The sequence below is a fragment of the Megalopta genalis genome, chromosome 5 (assembly GCF_051020955.1).
Source record: "Megalopta genalis isolate 19385.01 chromosome 5, iyMegGena1_principal, whole genome shotgun sequence".
In the NCBI taxonomy this organism is placed as follows: Eukaryota; Metazoa; Arthropoda; class Insecta; order Hymenoptera; family Halictidae; genus Megalopta; species Megalopta genalis.
This window is the reverse complement of record NC_135017.1, coordinates 26,336,321-26,360,570: the sequence shown is the minus strand read 5'-3', so window position 1 is coordinate 26,360,570 and position 24,250 is coordinate 26,336,321. Positions and strand designations below refer to the sequence as shown.

The following is a 24,250-nucleotide window of genomic DNA, read 5'->3' as shown; positions in this document are numbered from 1 at the left end:
TGACAATCAATGTGAAATAAAATTCTCCTATACAGGTGTCAAATAACATCAGATTATATAACATGAAATCACTAAAAACAATATAACTCCGGGCATAAATGTATCCAATATCTCTCCTGAAAGTATAAAATACAATTACGACAACTCTCGTCGAATTCGCTTAACGAAAGGAGACCGCCCGATGCTCCCTTCGCAACATTCATCAGCCTGTCGATTCTCCGTTTGATGCTTAAGAATGAATGCGCTGCGCAGCTCGACGGCCGCGAATATTTCAGCGTGGCCGTAAAAATGGGGAAACTCATCGAGAGAAATCAGAGCGAAACACTCGTGAAACGAAGAACCGAGTACTCGGCGAGCCAGCGTAATTAATCGACGCTGCGCCGAGCAGCGCGTCCTGTTCCGGGATGATATAAGAGTTAATCCTGCGGAGTGCAGTTGATATCCGGCCATCAGTCTCCGGATTGCATCGTTCCGCTATCTCGGCCTTGTCAACCGTTCGATCCGCGATACCGTCGTCCGCCGTACGGTTTTCGCGCTTCAGTTTTAACCAACCGGACGGACATCGCACGTCCCAGATCCTCGCCGCCGCTAATAAAACTCCGTTCTTTATACGCGCGTTACTTTTGCCCGGGCCGTTTAGCGTGGCCGTAAGTTAGCCTGCTCTCGTGGACTCTGACAGAAATACGGCGCACGGGTGAGAGACTGATTTTAGACTATGCTGTTCACCGTGACTCAGCCGAGACCACGCGAGTTACCATTCTTTCGGTGATCCATGAACCTAACGTGAAATTCCTTCAGCTTTACGGCCGCGTTGTCCGAAAATGTGCCGTTTCGGACATTTTTTCGGATAATCGACGGCAGGCTCTCGCGAAGCGATGGAAGCAGTTATTTTATATTGCTTCGTAAAAGCAGCACGCGTGCACGGGTAGATCGCGAAACCGATCACACAGCATTTTCAACGGAATAGCTTTTTTATGAGCGGGCCAAGCGATCTAAATTTTTGTCGGGATGTTAGCGGGATTAGTTTGCTGGACAATGGCTGAAAAATTGCAATAGGTTTGGATGATGAACAAATTGAGAATTAGTGCTTTTTCAATGTTTTCTTTTTTAGCCGGGCCTGTAACGAAAATGTAACAAATGCGAGGGTCTTCGTAAATCATATGCATGCTGAAAATTTTGTGTAAATCTGGTGACGTTGTTATCTGAGTTGTTAACATTTGAAGGTTGTCTAATTTCTTACAATTGCGGGCTTTTTTCGAATTTCAAACAAAAACAAGTAACTTTCACATCTTTCATTGGTCGTAGTTTGTTTATGCACCAACCGATTTCGACGAAATTCTCAGTATATATATATATACAAGTTACCGAGGTCTAAAAAAGGCATTTTTTAAATATTCGTTATAAGCTCCGATAAAACAGTTAAAAGACGTAAGAATTATATTTTCTTTCATCTTTCCAAGTAATCGAAGTTTTTAACAGAATCTTGTTGACATTGTCTAGTAAAGTAGCTTCTGCAACGTCTAAAAAAAAAAATACAAGTCATTCGGTACAATTAAAAAAAATTTTTCCTTTTTAAATGATATGTGAACAGTTTTTTGAGTCACTGTATTAATTCAGATTCTTAGTTTTTACAGAAATATTAACATACCCTTTAGCTTCGTTGTCACATTTTTTAAGACAAAGTAATAAAAGTTGTCAGAATTATTAGCATTTCAATGTGATCTTCGATTGGTGCATTACTATACCGCTGTCATAGCTGACAAAATAAGAGGTTTGAAGTTTGTGCGAGTTACTTATTCCAAAGTGAACAAATTTTTTTTATTTTTAGCCTAAGAAGACTTTAAACATTTTCGTAACTACGAACGATTAAAGTTAATTTTTCAAAAATTGTATCACTTTTCCATGTTTCTGTCTCTCTCTGTCTCCCTTGCTTTCACTTCAACAATTTTGTTCGAATCTCTCGTAGCGTAGTTTGCTAATTCAGCCGATTTTGCGAACATCAATTATCCTTGAAAAATAACTCCGCCGCGTTTTCCACGGGGATTGAAATTGCGATGTCGCGCAGAAGAATTATACGATCAAATAAATTTAAATTAATCGAAAAATTCTCCGCGAACTCTGCTGTAAGTAAATGACAGCTGTGATTGCAAGGATATCGCTGTTAATCTTAATTCCGTCCCCCGGCAAGCACCAAGCTCGGTCCTCGTTACTTTTGCGTCTCATGGGGTCGCAATTTTCCTGCATTACGGGGAGCTTTCTGCGAGCGATAATTTATTGGGAACGTAATCTCGCGTGTTTCTTACGTCCGCGACCCATTGAGAGCGTGTCCCCGCGCGAGAGTAATGAGATCCTCTTTGAGTACCGTGTGACAAATGAAAGTATACTAATCATCGGCTCTCATTAATAATGTTGGGCCGTGTACCTTACACTCACAACGCTTTGTCATCCAACCGACCGCCAGATTAATTAGTTGTCCCCGTTGAGCTGGCCATCAGTCGTCGACTATCGGTATAAGACGGTCTCGATGCCGGCGGAATTCAAATTACTCTTGAACACGTTACGCCGGCTCCGCGGTTTTTTTCTGCTTCCTCCCTTTCTTTTTGATCTCCTAATTTCCCATCAAATTCTTTTTGCTCCCGACCAATTTGCTTCTTACCTCCATTTGCCGGGACGATAAATTGGACGTGAAAGAGCATAATGGACCTTAGTCCGAAGGAAAACACCGTCCGTTACCTTTATTGCCCCGCCATAATTTTCCTCCGGCAAGAAGGTTGCATTCCGATGATTAACATTAATCGCCCGCTACGCGGAGAAAGATCGTTTTGCACTTATTACTTAGAGCATCGGACGCTTTCGTATTTATCTCGAAATGTGCCTGAGATACGACACTGGCAGCTTTCATTTTTCTGAGAGTTCTTCCCTCTCTTCCTTATTTTCGTTCGTCTGTCGGGGAGACTGGAAACAGTTTGCCGTTAAGTAAGATCCAGCTTTTATCTCTGTATTCAGAATAATCGTATCTGCCCCGCGGTTATGAGCAACCGTATCTGTTTTTCTTTCTTCGCAAAAAGTGCTACGTCTGTAATCAGAAAATCATAACGAAAGGAACAACGCAACTTTCAATTGCCTGTAGCTTGTGCCTGTGTCATCCGATTCCGATGAAATTCTCGATGTGTCAAGGTTGTGTCAACGAAACGCATTTTTTACGCTTTCGTTCCACGCTTCGATAACAATTTTTCAGCCTTTGTCCAGTAAACTCCATGTAGCATCTCTCTAAAGACCTAAAAAAAATTTAGTCCACTCGGCTCAGTCGTGAAGAAGTTACACCATTTTAAAAGGCGTTCGCTTACTTCCGCGATGTACTATATGTGCAGTTGTTTTTACAATCCGAGTGATGATTTTGTTCCTGCTGAACGGTGGGTGGTCCTTCGAGCATCTGTTATTAGATTAGTCGGCACGTTACGTGCAAACACATTCAATGGTCGACTGATTTTTTAATCAATCACGAGCCCGAACAATACCCATTCAATCAAGGTAAACAACTTGTCCAAATTGAAAGCAAATACGTCTTTCAGATTCTTTTCAGAATTACAACGAAACACGTTTTCCATCGTATGTACACACACGCTCACTGTCGGCGGGTAATTAAAAATGAGGAAAAGCGAACGATAAACGCCGAAGCTCCGCAGTAGAGCCTCACTCCGTTAACAACCGCATAAATTGACCGCGCGTGCAGAAAGATTGCAAACACCGTAAGAGAAAAGTATTATCGATTTTGTTAGAACGAAAAAGTGTTATTGAAAATTTATAGTACCGTTCGATGGATTGATATATATATTTGACTGATGTAATGAACTTTGAAATAATTATTTGATATAAATAAAAAGTAATATAGGTATAATTAATATAGTGCGAACATGTGCCTACTATGGAAAATCGTTTCCTTATCATGTCTTCGTGTTTCTCGTTCAGTGACCCTAATTTGGAACGAGCATTTCTCTCTCTCTCTCTCTCTCTCTCTCTCTCTCTCTCTTTCTGTCTCTCTCAACCAACAAAATATTCTTACATATCGTAAATCACAAAAATCGACTTGAACCATTTATTGAGTGTAAGATATGTTTCCTATTGTCATGTCAAATGACTATAAATTTACTTAAATTAAAATTATATTAAAATTACTAAATTTGAAATTTAAATGATTACATTATAAATTTAATTTAAATTTAATTAGGAATTTTGAGATATAATAGATCTTCATTATAAATTTATATTAACTGATTTTAACTGCGGCCGATACCAACCAAAATTGTTTAACATAAAATTTAACCACGATATCTAGTTACGCAGGTAATATGAAATTAGCATATAATTAATATACAATTAGTAACAAATACGCAATAACATTTGGGCTATGTTATGTTCTATTTATGTTTCATAAATCGGGACAATGAGAAGCTTGAATTACACAACAGGGAAAAGTGTTTAGAAACATCCGCATTCGAATCAAAATATTTTTGTACAGCTGATTGTTACATTACGGAATTATTATGAGCAGAACAGACGCCAAGAACAACGTTAAAAAATGTGGTTCGAAATTTTACGTCTATTTTCACATGCTCTATCCATTTTTTCCATTGTATCGTTTGCGTTACTGCTTCAAGAATGGGTCACAATTCAGCGGCGTTTCATAATAGATACTTTTATCTCAACCCCTTAACTTGTACGCTCGAGTTAACTCGAGCGCGCTAAACAGGCCACACTGTGCACGCTCGAGATAATTCGAGCGGCGTTGTATTTTATGCTGCTATAATTTTTCACACTCGAATATAATCGAGAATCGAAAATAACAATGTGAAAGCAAAGAAAAAAAATCGTTTTATTGATATTTATCATTTACATGGGACTGTAAGTTATAACACTTATTTATTCAAGAAAATAAAATATAGCCTTTTTCCACGGAACAAAAGCGCAGTATATCAAAATTCTCCACCAAAAATTGATTTCTTTTGTCCAGCTTTTTTAAAAAAAACTGTGCGTTAAGGAGTTAATTACAGATTTCTAACATTTGTATTTCCTTCGAAACTATTTCGCCGGACCCTGAATAATACCGCCATTCTTTCCGGAGGATCCATGCGAGCGGTCCGGTTCTACATCCAAGGTGCTTAAAGGGCAGGAGCAACGGTATTGTTAGCAGAGCGTGACCGTGCGATTCGCATAATTCCGGCAGGCGTCACCGAAAGCATAGCTCGCTTCATTACCCCGGCGGCGTAGCTCCCCGCGAATCCCGGGCCGCTAATAAATGACGTTTTCCGGGAGGAATAAATTTCGAGGCAACGAAATCCGGGGAAAAAAATGTCGCGCAGGCGAACGTGTTTAGCCGGGTTCCGCCTGGCGGGCAAACACCATCGGCAGACACACACGCTCGGTGCCCGCCCTGGATGATACCATTAATAAATGTAACGAATTTTCCCTTCCTCACCGAGCGCGCCGGCTATTTTATTACCCGTAGTGTTTCGCCTCACGTACCGGCCGCCGGAACTCCAAATAAATAATGCAGCCTGAGAATGCAGCAACGTTCTGATGCGTCGCACCGCGAATTGCAAAGGCACGGGCTTCGCGTAATAGAGAAAAATGGCCGCAGTTTACGGTAAAAAGGGCCGGCAGTCAAACGTAATTTTACACACGCGTCCCGGTCGAATGCAATTCCAGCCCGCTTCCCGGCGCGAATCTGCAACTTCGCTTCGCGCCTCGCGGAACTCTATTAAAACATTGACTAAAGTCCCCCGAAGGGAGAGCGAACTTTCAAACGCGATTCGACATTGACCATTTCGGCCGTCTCGCTCCGGGAACTTCTGACGTCTCTTCTAAGTGTGACGAGCAGTTAGGTAGTTTAGGCGCACGAAATTCACGAATTAATATCGCCGTTTCTCGGGTGAACTGCTAAGATGTGTTACGGCGAAATAACTCGGGGTAGACCCTCTTCTGGTAGTTTCCCGTGGCTCCAGCTAAAATTTTCGGCGTACCTCGATAATGTATTACAATTGCGAAACCGAAGTTTCGTCGACGTTGTTTCAGTGTATTATTCTTTTGCACTCGAAATATCTTTCCGATATACCTACCAACAACTCGGAGCAGATTTTGTTGTACAAAGTCGAATTGAAATGACTATCGAGGGAATAAATAATTTTATAGGACATAAATGAATGATTTTGTGTGTTTTTGTTCATTTATTTTACACGATTACCTTACAGTATGAGAAAAAAAGAAGAAAATTAAAAAGAAATGCCATTTTTACGTGAATATACAGAGTGTCCCAAGAATGTCTCGCAATCCGGAAATGGCGGGTTCCTCAGATCATTTGAAGCAGCTTCTTCCTTTACAAAAATTTTCTCCGAGGCACCGTTAACGAGTTATTAACGAAAAACAGTGACCAATGAGAATCGAGTACGGTTGACGCGAGGCGGCCCAGCCAACCAGCGTACGAAGCCCAGCTCCGCTCATTGACTCGGTCGCCTCGCGCCAGCTGAGCTTGCCTCTCATTGGTCACTGTTTTTCGTTAATAACTCGTTAACGGTGCCTCGGAGAAAATTTTTGTAAAGGAAAATGTTGCTTCAAATGACCTGAGGAACCCGCCACTTTCGGATTGCGAGACATTTTTGGGACATCCTCTATAGTATTGTATAAATATACTTGAACTTATTTTACGATGGTAATAAAACACTTAAATGAATAAAGGTAATACAGTTAAAGGTAATAAAACACTTAATAAAACTCTATCTTTCGATCTGACGTATTGAGTTCGTCGTTTGTAACTTACAATAAGTTCGCTTAGAATGATGTTTCTTTAAAGCGATGTACAAGCCCGAAATTATCAATGAATTTTTAACTTGTGTTTCGTCAGCTTCTTCTTGGAGCTTGGCTGTTTTAATTTCGAAGGGAACATAATCGCGTTCTTTGAAGCGCTATCTACAAAATGGAAGTCGTCGCACGTTCTAATATCACTTAAAAATTTCAATATCAAATATATTGATTTAAAACAGAGCATATTTAGATATATTCAGTGAGTCTTCTGTTGAAATTGCTCATAAATTATTGCCTTTATGACGAAATAATTTGAATTCATGATATCCAAGGTTCGCACGATGCAGTTTAATATTTTCTCCTGTATTACACAATCAAAGTGATTTATTTAACGTTTATCAAAGTATTAAATAATTCAGGTATGGAGAAATCCGGTGTGCGCTAATGAAGATTTTGTATCATTTACTAAAGGTATAGTTTCAAAGAAAGAAGACTCACTGTCGTCAATTACGACCTTACTGAATATCGGGCTCTCGGAAAATCTCTCAGACGTTCCAAAAGAATTCGATTTCGTTTCACCATCGTAACGATCCACTTCCTTAAACTAATCCTTGTTTTATCGTTCATTAAACCGTAACACTGTAACAAAACCCTCTGTTCTCAGCCTTCTATCTCCCGGAACGTCATTCACCCCGAAACTTCGCCCTCGTGGCAACACGCACAGTGCGGCCTGCTGCGAGAAAAGATCGAAAAATAGTTGTTCGATTTTAAACTAATTGTTTGGTAACATCGTCAATCGATAAGTAAACTACATATGTGTAAACATTAATTCGCGAAAAAATCGATAGAGGATTAGTTACAATGAATATACGATAACTAACCATTTCGCCATCAAAATAACAAGTGTTTAATACCTTCTCGATTGAATAATCCAGTCATATTTATATTTATTGTCGCGCGCGCGCGCGTACTTTGAATAACTCGATGTTAGAAACACTGCGATATAGCAAACAATTGCTTGAGTCTCGATTAATCGTATCTCCTCTTCCCAAATTGTCCATTTTTTTCTTCTTTTTTCTTTCGGGTTTAACATATTTTCTCTTCCCAAATTGTCCATTTTTTCTTCTTTTTTCTTTCGGGTTTAACGTATTTTCTCTTCCCAAATTGTCCATTTTTTCTTCTTTTTTCTATCAGGTTTAACATATTTTCTCTTCCCAAATTGTCCATTTTTTCTTCTTTTTTCTTTCGGGTTTAACGTATTTTCTCTTCCCAAATTGTCCATTTTTTTCTTCTTTTTTCTTTCGGGTTTAACGTATCTCCTCTTCCCAAATTGTCCATTTTTGTTCCCAAGCTAAGCCTCAATTAGGGAGAATTTACTGTAAATCGGAGTCCGTGCTAAAACGTATTTCCTGGGTATCGAGGGACACATTCTTATTTTTTCTTTAATTGTTTACATAAGAAAAACCACTCTTGACTACAATTATGTTACAAAAAGAGAACATCGATCCTTGATTTCTTTTCCATTGCTCTGATCACTGCGCGGCGCCGCGAAAGAGCTTGTTGCAAAGCCTGTCGATTGATTCGAGCTCTCGGAGCTTCGGTGGAACAAAAGCTCGTGGAAAGGGTAGGTTGTTAAGTCGCTGGTCGAGCGATGCTCGGTCGTAGAATTCGTGGATCCATTCTCGATGGGAGCGGCCTCGTGTCTTATCAGTCCCGAGGAACGCGAACAATGCTGGATCTGCCTGTCGGAGGACCGCGAGTGGGGACGGGCGATTGAAAAGTCGATAACTCGATAGGGCATTAATGCCCGGAGGTGGAACGGTCCGCTGATGAGGAATCCTGGGCAATGGGAGAGCCGCGTAATACGCGTCTTTCGAATCTTTCGCACGGCCGGACGCGAGCGGGTAGAGTCGCGCGCGGATCAGGCTTGCGATCAGGCTCGCGGATCCGGCGAAATATCTTATCGGAGGAGAACGGCGTCGGGGCGAAAGGAGCGGGAGAAACTCGCGGACTCCATCGTCGCCGCGATGGAAGAAAAGCTCCGGGAATTGGCGGAGAAAGCCCGACGATATTTTCCTCGGATGTGGACGGTGTATCGCTGGCAGGGATTCAACGGAAAGCAACGACCGCCGCGGCGCGACCGTTTCTGCCGGGCCGATAATCGGCTCGTTGCGGAATTGATATACACGTGTACCGGTCGTAAATCACGGATTTGATTCACGGCCAAGATTCCTACGGATAAAGGAGCGCCGTTCCACGAGTGCGGCTACCACCAGCTAGCGACGATAAATTCCTGCGTTACAAACGCCTCTGTCGCCGCTTACAGATGCCGTTGTTCGACCCCTCCCGACATTTTCTCCGATCGCCATTCCGTTTCCACTTGGTCGCTGCTCCGTTCAGTCGATCGAGCACCCGCGATTGAGGCATCTTCGGGATCCGGCTATTCTGGTTTGTCCCTTGTCGAGGATCCCCGGATTCGGGCACTTATATTAGGCGGTCTCATAAGTACGTGCCGCGAATATGTTTATTCTTGCTTATTCTGCAATTCTGCCAAACGATGCGTTTTTATTCTCGTTCAACTACTACTTCAGCGCGTTATCGACGATCGTTAATGCTTAATTTGTAAGACATGACAGGCGGACGATATCATAACCGTTTACTCTATAAAATAGTCCAAAAATTCTGAAGAACGGTGTACACTCATCTCTCATCTCCCAGAAATGTTCGGAGGTCGGAATTGAAACCGGCAGATATGAGAATACTAAGCTGCGATTCTTCGGGCCTCGTGGCTCGTTTTTATAGAAACTCAGGGCAGTCGGTGTACATTAATATGAATGCATAATAACGTTAGAATAAAAGCGATGACTTAACTTTTCTATTCCTAATTTTTTTATACGATTCAAAGGCAATTCTGAGGCCACGTGACACGATTGGAAGGCAATTCGGAGATCACGTGACACGATTCGAAGACAATTCGGAGGCCACATGACACGATTCGAAGGTTATGGCTTGGCCGACTCCGTCGACCCTTAGCATCCACGTAGCAATAAGTTACACAAGCGTAGGACTAGCGCTGGGAAATTCACAGCGACTCGAAATTTGGCGTTTCCGGGAGAAATTACTGTAATTCGCAGTTCGACTAATGGGAAAGACCTCGCGGGCGTGTTCTCGGTGCCATTTTTACGCTCGAAGCGTAGAGCCTGAGTCATTCACGAAACTCCCGAAGGCATTTGCACTCGTGGAACGTAGCTGCGCATTTACATTGCCCGATCTCGCTTGCCGCGCTATCATTCCTCCGCAGTTGGGTCCCGAGACCCGAGTCAATCCACGCGATGCAAAAGTAATTCGGCTCGAGTTTCTCTATCCTCTCCCCTTGCCGTTTCTCTTCCTCTCTTTCTCTTTATCTCTTTCTCTCTTTTTCGGTCTCTCTCTTTCTCTCTCTCTCTCTCTCTTTTCCGTCGCAATCCTTCGACCCGTCTATGCCCGTTGCCGGAAGAATTTCACCGGCGAGGCAGGTTAACGAGGAGCCCGAACGGCCCCTTTCTCAGATGAGCCTCCGGTCTTTAATCGTCCCATCGTTCTTTACTGCTCCGGCTGCGGCTGGGGCTGCGGTGTTTTAAACGGACCCGGCTTATTCATCGTTTTCTACTCCGCCGGCGCGATCGGAGGTGCGATCGTAACGGGCTCCTCTCGACCCGACGTTTCCGCAGGCTAATGCCGTCTTCATCGGTCGTTTCACTCGCTTCGAGGACCATTTCTGTCGAACGATCCCTCTGCCTGCCGATCGTCTGATATTCCTGCGAAACCGGGTCAGGAAAGTGACACTCGCCAATTTCGAGCGCGTTGCGGACATAATTGAGAAATAATTTTCGACGGGTGCCGTTTTATCTCTGCGCCGTGCCGTTTCGGAGGGGCGAAGATGATTCGATCGAGCATGTTTTCAAGCTCAAGTTCTATTCAGAGACTGTATTCATACGAAGCACGAGCACGAAAACGTCTAATCATTTAATGAATAATCATTCAATTAATTAATACGGATCATTTAATTAATGAACAGTGCAGCGTTCATATTTCAATGGCGATTCATGGCACCGAATGATAATGGAGCGATCACAGAAGGAGGCGAAGTGCCGTGGTACTTTTTTGTCTGGAAAAAATATCGATTACCATATTCAATACTAACTGCCGAAGGAAACATTAACGATTTCAGAGAACGTTCGAGAGATTCATTAATTTTCTCGTTTATTTCTATTTTAGGTACGCATAGTTCTATTCCTTGGACGTCGTAACGGGTTACCGACAGTGTGCGCCCACTAACGCCGGACTTCTTCGATCATGTTAATATATTTGCCACGTAATGATAAGGTTTGGACAAAATTCATTCGAACAAATTTCGTTCGAACGAAATACCAGGTACCAATATCTAGTACAATTATTGATGAATCTTCTTAGAATAAGAACCATACAGATTACCTTAAAATCGATTGAACAAAGATGAAACATTTTTCAATTTTGTTATATTTTTTAAGCCTGAAAAATCGTCAAAGCAACTACAACAGGGGACGAAAATATTCTTCAGCTTTTAAAGTTGAATAACTTTTTTAAAATTTGAGTAAATGACTTGAATTTTTTGGAGATAATGTAGGGACTAATTTAGCAGACAATTTTACTACAAAATTTGTTTAATGATTGCAATTGGTTGCGACGAAAGCAAAAATAACAAACCAGTTATGTACTAGTATATAAATACGTCAATTTTAATATAAAATTAAGCATTAAAAATAGAAAGAAAAATGCCATAGCTTATATATTATAAATTTATTATATATTATATATAATATATTATTATAAATTATATTTATTATATATTATAAAAATTCCATAGCTTATAACTTATAGAGTTAAAAACATTATTCGTGAAAAAATCCATTCTTTCAACTAAAATTTTTTTTCATACACTTATGTCTCTACTATAACCACCTAAAAGTTCATTTTCTTCGGTTTGATAGTTTAACCGTTATGATTCAATGAAGAAAGATTCGTACGTTATTTTGCAGATTTGTAAAATTAACAGTCTCCAACATTTCTAAACATTCAAATTGCACCAAAATCTAAAACAGTACTCCGAAAGGTGTCCGATTTCCCATGGAGTGACCCTATAATGGTTTAGATATAAATTATTCGCGAACGAACTATTCGCAAATAAATTATTCGCGAATAAATTATTCGCGAATAAGGTAGCAGTAAATTATTCGCGAATAAATTTATTCGAATAATTATCTCGGTAAAAAGTTATTCGAATAATTCCCAACTCTGATCCGTCCGACATTTCCAAAAAATTCAGGTCGTACAGTTCAGTTTGAAAAGAATTTATTGCATTCTAAAATGCGTACGCGTACTCTCAAGCAACGCAAATATCAAAAAGCCCTATCGACGATCGCCGAAGCAATTTCAAAGGACCGAAAGATCCCGTGTCACAGAAATCCCCCCGCACATTCGTTTACAGCGAAACAGCGGCTGGGCGTAAATCGCAGAAAATCCGTCCCGCGGAAGAGTTACGATAAATCAGCGAGCGGCTCGCGTAAAACATCGTTATGGCAACGGCAACGTTTCTGGAATTATTGACTAATTGCGCTACGATTGCCGCTGCGGACGTAGCGTAGCAACATCTGCGCGTGCAAACTCTAATGCCGAGGGAATATCGCGGCGATGAATTCTCGTCGGAAAATGATGTCGCGAGGCGTATCGATTACGGGCTCTGTAATGGGAAGAACGTAGCCACGTCAGCTGAAACGCGGTCGATCGAAAAGCTGGATTTCGCGTAATAATGTCCTAGTCGTATTAGTCCTAACCGCGTCACAAACGCATTACCGGAGTCCTGCTTATCGTAATATTGCCCACAGGGAATAACCTAACCGGCTATACCCTATTACCAGTTACCTGAAATTTCCCGTCCTCCGAAATATCTAATGCGGTCCTCCGGATTATGTCCGCAACACTCGGCGGGGAATTAAGAATATCTTGCTCGCTGCACAATAACATAATCCTGTTCCGAAAACAGATACCCGCGCCGAGCCATCGTTCTAGCTTCTCCCAAAAAGCCGGCCACAATATTAACTTCGTACTATTTGAAGTTGCTGGACTCGAATGGTATTTTTAACTTAGCTTTTGTGAAAATCGATTTCCAATATTTGGCTAGAATTACATTATAATTAGAACGTTAAATTTAATATGGAGATCTTAATTTTTAACCATTTCTCTGCTTATAAAGAAGATCGAGAATTTTTTAAAATGTTATTCAGAAACTATGGTAATCTCGTCGAGGATCCGTCAAATTATTTCGATTGGTATAATGTAACAAGTTCTTTTGAAATTATTATGAACAAAGTTAATTATCGAGCTTTCCTCAGACACGGTTCGATCATTGAAGAGACTTTTAATAGGCTATTTAATATAATAAAGGTTATAATATATAATATAATATATAATAATATAATATAATATATAATAATATAATATATAATATATAATATAATAAAGGCTATTTTATGGTAAAAATTTGTATTTTTCTGATTCCATTGGAAAGTGCAATACGTACCACAAATTTATAAACAATATAATCATAAGCAGATTTATAATAAATGGTAAAATTACGATAAATCCGAAATTCTATCGTGTTATCAATAATAATATGTCCATCGATTTTCAACAGCGCGTTTAAAAATTGATCCATCTCTCCAATTATTACGATTAACTCGCGTTTTGCTGCATTTTATATCCTTAGTTTGACGCGAAATGCATTCTACGTACGCCTTTGTGCATATTTGTTTGTAACGTGGCAAGTGTGTGCGTTCGTGTTTAATTATTTCGTTTCGCACGAAACGATTACGGTTAAATAAATTATTATATTGTTACCAGTGGCATGAAATTTACTTTATCAGCGTTGTAACATGGAATATTGTAATCGAATCATGAACAGGGTTGTAAACCTCTCGAATGTTACGGGCTGTAGGTCCGTGTACGGTCAGCCGGTGTTTGCAATGTAATATTTAGTTGATACTTTGATACAACAGTCTAATATTGGTATTAAATTAATTAGCCAAAATGAGTAGCTACGGTGAACTATGCGAACCGGAAGCTTGTTTAGCATGGTTTTCGTTGACGTTTTTGGCAATTGTTTCTGTTGTAAAATTATTGCAGAAATCTTGCATCATACACGAAAATGATACGTTATTAGAAGACTGCGGATTTTATGCATTTATGGCAAAATTGGATAGTTACAATTTGAAATAGTGTAAAATTTTGAAGCATTTCAAACCGACGATGAATTATTTTTTATCTATTAAGATCGTTAAAGGAAGAATGACGTTGCTAGTTTGTTTCTATTCCTTGCAATTGATACAAACGATTTTTAATTTGCATAAAAGTCCGTCGTCTAATTATTGCATTATTTCCAGGTTGTTAATACCATTGAAAGAAGAATTACATTTTCATTTAACTCATGTTTTGTACAATTGATGCACAATATTTCTACTTTGCATAAAAATCCGCGGTCTAGTTATTAATATTTTGAAGGAAATTATCATTCGTACCACGGAGAAAAATTTAAAAAGAATTTATTTGTAATCTATTTTTGATAACAATTGCTCTTATGAGTTTTTATACCAGCGAGCGACTTCTTTACAAAAATGTGCACACATTGGTAATAACAGCTTCCAATTTCTCGATTATGGAATGTGAATTAGTAGACGAGTTAATACTTTTATAATTGCGCTTACACTTTTGCCCAATGACTCGTTCTTCCTACGAATGCAATGAAATGACGGATGACTTTATGATCCCTGTGCAGTTTCCAAAGAAAACAACTGCAATAGTTCTATCATAAAACAATAAACGAACTAATAATTTTCTCCAATATTGTCCACCACTGTAACAGATTTAGCCTTTTCATCTACTTTATTGCAATAATTTTTATTCGAGCCTTGTGTACCGTTTTTATAGTTATTGACGATTGGTAACTATAAAAAGCAAGACTCGAATAATCGCGTCTCCTCTTCCAAAATTGTCCATTTCGGAGCGCAATCTGAGCGCGAATTAGGGAGAAATTATTGTATTTCGCAATTAAATGATCATTCCCCAGCTCCGCTGGAAAATTTCGCCGTCAACCGCGTCCTTCAAGGGAAATTGGAACGCGCCTTGGAAATGGCATGTAATCGTATCGATTGCCGCGATCGTAAAAGCGCCGTGCTCGAAACTATTTCTCTAATGAAATTTTTAACGATCCAAGATCGCGGATAAACCGTGGCGCCCGGGGAACTTCGGCGGAATTCACGGGGCCCTGTTGATCATTAACAAAGTTTCGGTAATCAAGGGATTATTGCGATTCAAGAAGTTTACACACGGTGCGTCATTAATAAACTCGGCGGATAATTAATTACATTTAATATACAACATCGCGTAGTCCGCGGGATGGCTGGAATTCTTTCGGCGATCCGTCCCGGGAATGCTTTAAAGCGGCTCCGAGTTAAAGGAGGATGCACCGGGTCACTGAATTACGGGTTACTTGCTCGGTCGTACAGTTGTTCTATCTTCGCGAATTTCGGCGCACTTTTAAATCTTGTTGAAAGACTCCTCGCCACTTTTCCTGCTCCCCACTAATTATTTCCTTCGTACTTCGCCGGCTGGAACGAACAGCGGAGTCTTCATTCGACGCTATCCGTTCCTTTAATTACCGAACCTAAACTCCGGCTGCGCCTACAATTAAAGTTAAATTAAATTAATCTGCAGACGTTCACGGGAGTATGAGCCTCCTCCGCGGGTAACATCGGAAGCGAAGAGTTCGAGGATTGATACTTCAGACTTCTTAATTAATCAAAAATACCAAGTCATTGTCCTTTATAGTTTTCTACGACTTCCGGTTCAGCTGAAACTTTCACGCGAAACATTTCAAGTGATCGAGCTCGAAAGTTATGCGAAAACAATTTCAAGCGTTCATGCTTGAAACTTATTAACGAAGTAGGAATTGCTAGATTTAAAGTTAAGTTCACGTCGGAGCATAATCCGATATTTCAACAATCGAGCCCGTCGACATTATTATACCCAAGGTATACTGATTTTAACGTTGTCACGCAGTTTTATATTGATGATAATATGTATTCTAAATATTTTACAGGGTGTCCCGTAATTATGTTAACACTCGAAAAGGTGTGATTCCTGAGATCATTTGAAGTAATTTTTTCCTTAGCGAAAATGGAATCCGCGGCTTTGTTTACGAGTTATTAACAAAAAAACAATGACCAATGAGAAGCGAGCTCGGCTGGCGCGAGGGTGCCGAGCCAATGAGCGGAACTGGGCTTCGACAGCACGTCGAGCACCAGTTGATCTCTGCTCTCATTGGTCGCTCTTTTTCGTTAATAACTCGTAAACAAAGCCGCGGATTGCATTTTCGCAAAGAAGAAAGTTACTTCAAACCACCTCAGGAATCACTCCTTTCCGGTTGTTAACATAATTATGGGACAACCTGTTCACAATTTTCTACATGTTTCTACATGTTCTTAGTTCTATTAATCATGTAATTTTAATTGCTTTATGTAGAAAATTGTGAACACACAGGGTGTCCTATAATTATATATATTTTATATTATATAATTATATAATATTTATCATTTATATTATATAATTATATAATATTTATCATTTATATTATATAATTATATATTGTTTATATTCGTCATCACTACTATCTATATTCTGTTTTGAAGTATTTAAATCTTTCAAATAATTATTATACTTCTAACAGCGAAATGTTTAAAAGTGTAAGTAAACTAGGTGTCCATTTTCATGTAGGTTTGTCAACATTGAAACATACTTTTTATGCGAAAAGAAAGTATTTAATTATATTTCCAATAACAGAAACTAATTATGTATACATAAATAATTCCTAATAATTTAAGTAATCGAAATAAGTAATTTATAACGTAAATAGTCATACTTCAACGTTATATTACACATAATTGCAGGCCATCTTTCATAAAAAGAATTTACATTTTCTTACAAATCAGACATTCTATCATTGATTCTATTATTAGTGTGTAGTGTATTTCTGTAGATCAGGATCACGTCGAAAATTCAAATCTGTTCGCCTAGATTGCTGATACGAGACACAATAGTGGAGGTTCGTACATGCATAATACGTGCATAGTAGCATAATTATTGTATGTTAGGCATAGATGCAATATACCGTTGGCATATTCGTTTGCCGTTGCACGATGCATTTTCAAAGGTTCGAAAATGACGTGCTGCACAAAGGCGGCCGAATGAAGCTTCGTAACGTTGCACGTTACGAGAACATCTATTCCGCGCATTCGCACAGAAACCATGTCGGAAGTTCGGAGTAGCCATCTCGAATTTTATCTGCCGGCGCTGCTTATATTTTACGACGAGGTGGTTAATCCGCGCTTTTTAATCGGCGCAATATTATTATCCTCATTACTCGGTACATTCGCTATTTGCGCACGCATTGTGTAGCAATTCCAATGAGAACGCACAGGTAGTATAATATACATTCGGTAGAAACAGAATATCAAACGAGCTTTTATTCAACAGCATAATTCATTACGGTTAAATTACAACGAAGGGAAACAGAGTAATAATAATTCCGCACAAAGAGATGCTTAACGAAATCGATTAAAATATAAGTAGCTCTCAATAATTTTATTCAATTGCAGGTTTTTTAGGATTAAATACAAAGGTCAATTTCATGCTTGTGTTCGTAATTCAGCGCTTTATGAAAAACTTGCGTACGGGAACAAATTCATTTGCCACGATTTCACAGGTACAAGCGTGTTCAAAGCATTTATATATTCACATCCTTTAGCGTTTTAAACGATGTCTATTTAATTCCTGTTCTTTTGACACTCGACTTAAACTTTCATTTAATTCTTACTTTAGATATTACTAGAGTCGCATAACAGAAATATTTCACGTCCTATCTTGAGCGTATTTTCAAAACGAACGCAAATGGTTTGTCCCGTTAAAATGTTCAACTAAATAAATTCTCACCATAGAATACACCATAGTTTCATGGCACCCGAATTAGTAGAAATTCTACTCGAGCATCGATTGCTTCGGGTGGTTCGGAAAATTGTTTCGTTCTTTCACGAGAGAAAGGAAGACGAAATTTTAATGTTTAGGATAAAAAATGTTTTCGTACAAAACGAAATTTTTTGAAAAACAAAACTACTTTCCGAACGAACCAACAACATTCTAAAATCTATAATAAAAAGATTGCAGACGTGGACAATATATTTTAATAGTATTTTTTACATAAAGATTTGAAGTCTGAAAATACAAAATCGAATTCTACGAATTTGCGAAAGCACGAAAGTCGGCGCAGCTAAATAAAAGGGTGAAACGCGAGGAATAAAATAAAGAAATGGAACCGGTTCCACCGTGGATCCTCTTGGCCCTGTTCGGCGCATGCACTTTGCATTCGAGAGGGTAATATGTAACATAAATTATACGGTTCTGATAGCGTTATCTTTGCACTTTCTCGTTACGGTGCTCGGCTGGCACGTGGTGTGCTTAGAATAGCACTTCTATACCGAGCAGAACTCGCCTAATATAATACGGTTTATTATCAGAATTTTCTACGAGTGTGTGCGCGCGCGCGTTCCTGGCTTATCGTCTCGGCCGATGCTGGAATTGCCCGGCGAAATAAGTATAACGTTGGCTTTTTGTCGGGCAACACCTAATTCCGACGGCGCGGAACAAAAGAATGACACGATGCGTCGCGTTTGTTTGACCCCATTACCCCCGTTTCGCGTAATTATCAACCGGTCTAATTATGACAGCGGCGTCGAGCGCTTTAGCAGGATTAACGTACGGCGAGTAAATATTATAATATAACGCCCCATATAATTGTGCGGCCGTTCCTACGGCACGGGCGCATCGTGTCTAAAGTTACACGGATTATATTAACCGAGTTTATACCACCGGGCATACCAGTGTCGAATTACCGGAATTATGCGAAAGAAATAGAATTTCCATTTCCAAACCTACAATTCTATCCGAATGATTTAATACCCAGCGAAATACGTAATTTCGACAAAAATTTCGTCGAAATGTTTGCTAGTTATGAAACGGTGTTTATTTCGTGATTAAAATCGGACTGCGGATTTTATTTATTTATGCTTAAAATTATTAAACTGTAATGTCATTAGAAAAATTCTTCTCAATTCGTTAGAATTATTGGCAGAAGAAATGCGTTTCTAAAGAATTTACTTGGATAATTTTTATTTTGCATCGAGTAATAAACAGTCCACAGTCTAGTAATAAACGATCAGAAGAGAATGACCGTGAGAAAGAAAAACATACAAGGATTACAATGATATACATGATTCTATCCAATGATTAAATACTTTTTAATAGTTGTTCCTATATTTGGAAATTATTTTCTGCTTGTTTGAAAGGTTTAAAAGGTTTCGAAGGTTTAAAAAGATCTTTTTGTTTCAACCAGCTCAGTCGGAGCATCCTCTTTTTATTCCGGACGATAAATCTACTGAATTTTTTACCAAAGTGCAGGAACGTCATTTTCGGCCCGTTTCGCCGGAGAATTGCACAATTACCGGTGAAAAGGCGAGACACGTATTTGGGAAAAATGAGTTTTATAGCTGCGGATAATTAAATATTTTCGAGCACCGGTGAAAATTATTCCTGCTGCTATGAAATGTTGTCTATCCCGTAGCTTAACAAGATGGGCATGCATCGCATTGCGTTGGATTAAATTAAAATTTGGGGAAGTGCAGCCGGCAGCGTACCCGCGTACACGAGGAGGGAAATGTTCGTCCCGCGGTAAAAACGCGGAGAGCGCGTTATTTTCGATTGGATTCTCTAGAATGTTTAATTTCAAGAGTACTCCCCGGGAACAAATTCTGCATCCCCTTGGGCGTCGTCTTCTCTGTGCTCGATCGAGAGAAGCCTCCCTTGAAGCTTCTTGAATTATTTACGATCGAATATGGCGCTTCCCCGCTAGCCGGCTTGTATCGGTCAAACATTCATAAAGCTCCGTTGCAACTCTTTAACATGCCGCCTTTCAAACTTTTCGATGTGCAGCGACCCGTGCACGAGACTTTTCATTACCGATAAGGGAAGTTCCGCCGCCTGAGAATGCAAAAAAGTTTCGTACTTCGCGCAAACGTGGTTCAAGAACAATTTTTCGATCGGTCCTAAGGGCGAGGAACGAAATCTTGTTGCCGATGCTCGCGAAACTATCTAAGACAAGGGGAAAAAAGTTGTAACACCATTTACGGTCTGCATTGCAACACATAAACTTACGAAAAGTTTTGCGTAACACGGTTTCTTAAAAATTCACGTTAATATGAAAAGTCAAGATACAGGATTGCTTTTTTTCGATAGAATCAAAATTGTTCCGCTGTTGGGATTAAATGTTAATTAATGACTCAACAATCGAAAATTGTAAACTCTCTGAATTTATTTGTTTCTGCTGGACATTGCCACACTGATAGTATTAGAATTTTTCATTTTATAGTTAATTTAAATACTCAGTGTTCATGAATTTAATTGAGTAACAACTACACGTAGTCATCGGTTAACCAGCTAGCTGTTGCAGTCTTTTTGAGTTACTGTAATTATACTGTATATGTTCGATTTCCTTCATATTTTCTTTAAATACAATACTTTCATAAAAATGTATAATTTAATGAAGATTATCAAAGTATACGTATTCTTCCCAATCAGTCGACGAGTATACTCGTTAAAATAGCTAACTGGTTATAAGAGATTAAATTAAGCTTGAACACGACCGCAAACGTGATCTCACACTTAATTTATAAATAATATAAAGTGTTCTATACGAAGTCCCATATAAAGTATTCTATTAATTCGTCCGACAAAAGGCTGACTTACACCACTGCGAGACTAAAGTATCATATAATCTCTTATGCTGCTCGTATTAATTATGAAAATCAATCTATTGGATTGGCAACTAAGTAATTGCCGATTTCAGTTATAGATGCTCTCACTCCCATTTTTATGATATCCGTAAATGTTATATTATACAATTATTATTATTATTATTATTATTATTATTATTATTATTATTATTATTATGTTATTTTTTATTATCCGTGAATGTTAGCAACTGGACAAATTGAATGCAGCAGTCAAGGAAAACCGACCAGAATTGGTCAATCGTAAAGGTGTCATTTTCCAGCAGGACAATGCTAGGCCGCACACGTCTTTGTCCACTCGGCAAAAATTGATGGATATTGGTTGGGAATTGATGTTACACCCATCATATAGCCCTGATCTCGCGCCATCGGATCACCACTTATTTCGATCCCTGGACAACTCCCTTCGTGGTAAAACTTTTAACGATGATGACGCTGTAAAATCTCACTTAACTCAGTTTTTGGCCGAAAAGGATCAGACTTTCTACGAGCGTGGAATTTTCAAGTTGTCAGAGAGACGGCAAAAGGTCATCGAACAAAATGGAAAATACATTACAGATTAAACTTCATCCCAAGTAAAAAAAATTTTTTATTTCATTGAACAAATCGGCAATTACTTAGTTGTCAACCCAATACAACGAAAGGTGCATCATCAAAGTACGCATAATACAATCGACTGTTCGACAGCTGCAATTTTAGATGCAATTTTCCATTAACGGAAACAACTTTTCAGGACCGAATTAAATTAGCAAACTCGAGGACGATCGACTACGTGTTCCAGACGCAAGTAACATGGCTGTCCGCTGTTTCATTCTTGCAATATGAAAATGGATGCATACATTTTTCTCAGGTAGGCGAAGCATCGTGGCGATACAACGTGACAGGGGAGACACAAAAGTGCGAAATAAGACAGGTAGCGTACCAAAAGGAGTCTGGTGTACAGCGCAACGTACACCCGGAGAAATTATGCCGAAGAGAAGGTGAAAAAGAAAAGACAGAAAGGAACGAGCCGCTGCTAATCTTAATAATGCTTTCGGCCAATCTACTTCGCTGTTTCGTAACTCCGGTTGCAACGTGTCGGGATGTTTCTTTCCTTTTATGCAGAGTTATACGCCTCGTGGATCTGCATCTTCATTCGTTCATGCATTCCGAGCTGTTACTATGACGCGGAACTTTCACGAGGAAGCTTAGGTTGATCTTTGGTTTAACGTAGCTGTTCTGCTCGCTATTAGTATAGACTTGTAATGGTATTTTTGACATGATATGTGATAATGAAGTTTATTGATTTTTGTATGGAATTACAAGTGATCCATCTGCTTATACATTATCATTAATTACATTATACGTATCACAGAATGAAATAAAATAGATAGAAGAAAAACGAGAAAATGAAATAAAATAAAATAGTACAATAATATATAGTATAGTATAATATAATATATTTTTTGAATTAAACTCAAATAAGATACAATAATTTGTACAACGAATTAAAAATTATAATATTATTAAAGTATTAATACTATTCATAACAACTAAGACCTGATATATAATATCTTATGCTGAAAGCGATAAAATAATGCATAAACAATTTTGAATCGCTTCATTATAACAGATGTAGATTAATTTATGCGAAATAGTTTAAGAAATGTAATTAAATATTTGTCATTTGAAAGAAACTTGGAAAAAAACAGTGGCATTTTGCATCATTAAAAAAATATTATATTTGTATATTTCTATTTTCTATTACTTCTATTATAGAAACATACGATATTTTGTTAAGCATTTGTTTAAATATCAGTAAAAATGTAAAAATTACTTTGACGTGTACGTACGTACGAGTTGATTGTGAGTGTTTACAATTCCTTTGGACTTGTTGTGAACATTATTACCAACTGTAAAAAATAGAAACAAATTAGAATTTTAAACATTTTCGCTTGTAAAGTGATTACTATGAGATACAGAACAAAGTCATAAAACGACTAAACGGTTCTTCCGCAAACGACAAAGCTTGCAGGAAATGAAATTTCTATCGGGTGAAATAGACCCGATCCGAAGAGCAGGGTTAAAACGCGCATAAAACAGCCGACCTCTCTACGAATTCCCAAGTTGAACGTGTCTGGAGCACCGGAGCTTAATCGACCAGCCATTCAATTATTTGCATAATGCCCAGAAGAATTTTGTTATCGGTAATAAGGTTCCGCGAAGGTTTTTCAGACCTTTTCAGCGAAATAAGTGGTTCGCAGTTTATGCCCCGAAGAGACCCAACACGAAATTGCTCGCACAAAGAGGTACACGTTCGGGTTTGTTGTACGCGCTGACAGGTTTCTAATACGTTCTTCCATAGAATTTACTGCACTTTCCGTCCACCGTGCTATTAATTAAAACTTCGACCCAGATAATATCCTATCTGGTAAATATATGTGTCTGTAGAAATGTTGCAGCAGTTGGAGTAGAAAGTTCCGAATCTATGTGCCTTGGGCCGTGTTGCAGCACCTGCGTGCTTTTATAAATTGCACCTATTTTATGCTAATAACTCGATCGTATTCGTAATCGAATAACTTACAAAATTTTACTACAAGGTAGTGGAGCCAGTTACTGTGGGGTAGACAATTACCCTGTCTTTTGTTAATTTTCAAGCATAATTAATTTTATATTTATCGTGTAAGATATATGAAATATTTTCATTTAAATTCGATTAATTATTTATTTGTTAAAATTAAGCACGTGAAAGACAAATCTTCCTAAAATGCCAGAAAAATTATTTCAACTTTTTTATACTAAATTCGCGACATTTTCTGCGAAGCTTTTGAAAAGGTTTAAGAAATTACTGAACGAATAAAGATCAATATTCAGTAAAATAAATCATTCTAAGGTAAGATATCATAGTGTTCATTATATTGGTGAAACGTATTAAGATTGCGGAAAAACAAAAGAGTTATTATTTATTTGAATTTTTGTTTTCAGTTTAAATTCAGCAATCTATTTACTGTACGCAATAACTGAATCTATTTTTCACTCGATAATCTGAAATCTCAAATCATCTCTATCATATTATCTAATTAAAATAATTCCAAAAATAAAGAATATACTTTATTAAATTATATATTTTCTAATAGCGTCATATTTAAGCAAAACGTGAAGGAAACCAGTCACATATAGTATAATTACAGTAAATCGCACATTTTTTATAAATATTGCAACAGCTAGTTGATTAATCGATCGATTATAAACTTGTTCAATTATCAGTTGACTATTCTATTACTATAACTATTCTACATCGCACAGAAAATGCAAATTCCATCGCAACCTGATTATTTCCTAATATGGGTCATAAAGATTTAAGCCGTTCTCGTCTGATCAAGTGCTGACATACGCTACTTGCCCGATCTAATACGAGCTTGTTCCACTTCTCCACTCCATATTCCCTTCTCCACTATATGTAGATCCATTCTACTTACCGTGTCAGTGAAAGATTATTGTAC

General features: G+C 38.6%; 2 protein-coding genes and 1 long non-coding RNA gene across 14 annotated transcripts in view; all 3 read left to right on the top strand.

Moving 5' to 3' along the window:
* Positions 1-13,712, top strand: part of LOC117222450 (discs large 1) — a 496,085-nt gene extending 482,373 nt beyond the window's left edge. The window contains exon 4 of the mRNA XM_076522034.1: positions 11,056-13,712. Coding sequence (XP_076378149.1) covers positions 11,056-11,087 — 32 coding nt within the window. The 3' untranslated portion in view covers positions 11,088-13,712. The remainder of the gene's footprint in view (positions 1-11,055) is intronic.
* The window catches only part of LOC117223970 (discs large 1), a 950,943-nt gene that overhangs the window by 58,679 nt on the left and 868,014 nt on the right, over positions 1-24,250 (top strand). The window lies entirely within an intron of this gene.
* On the top strand, positions 21,154-22,496 carry LOC143259472 (uncharacterized). The gene is made up of 2 exons (XR_013033397.1): positions 21,154-21,425; positions 21,502-22,496. It is a non-coding gene; the product is annotated as an uncharacterized LOC143259472 (long non-coding RNA).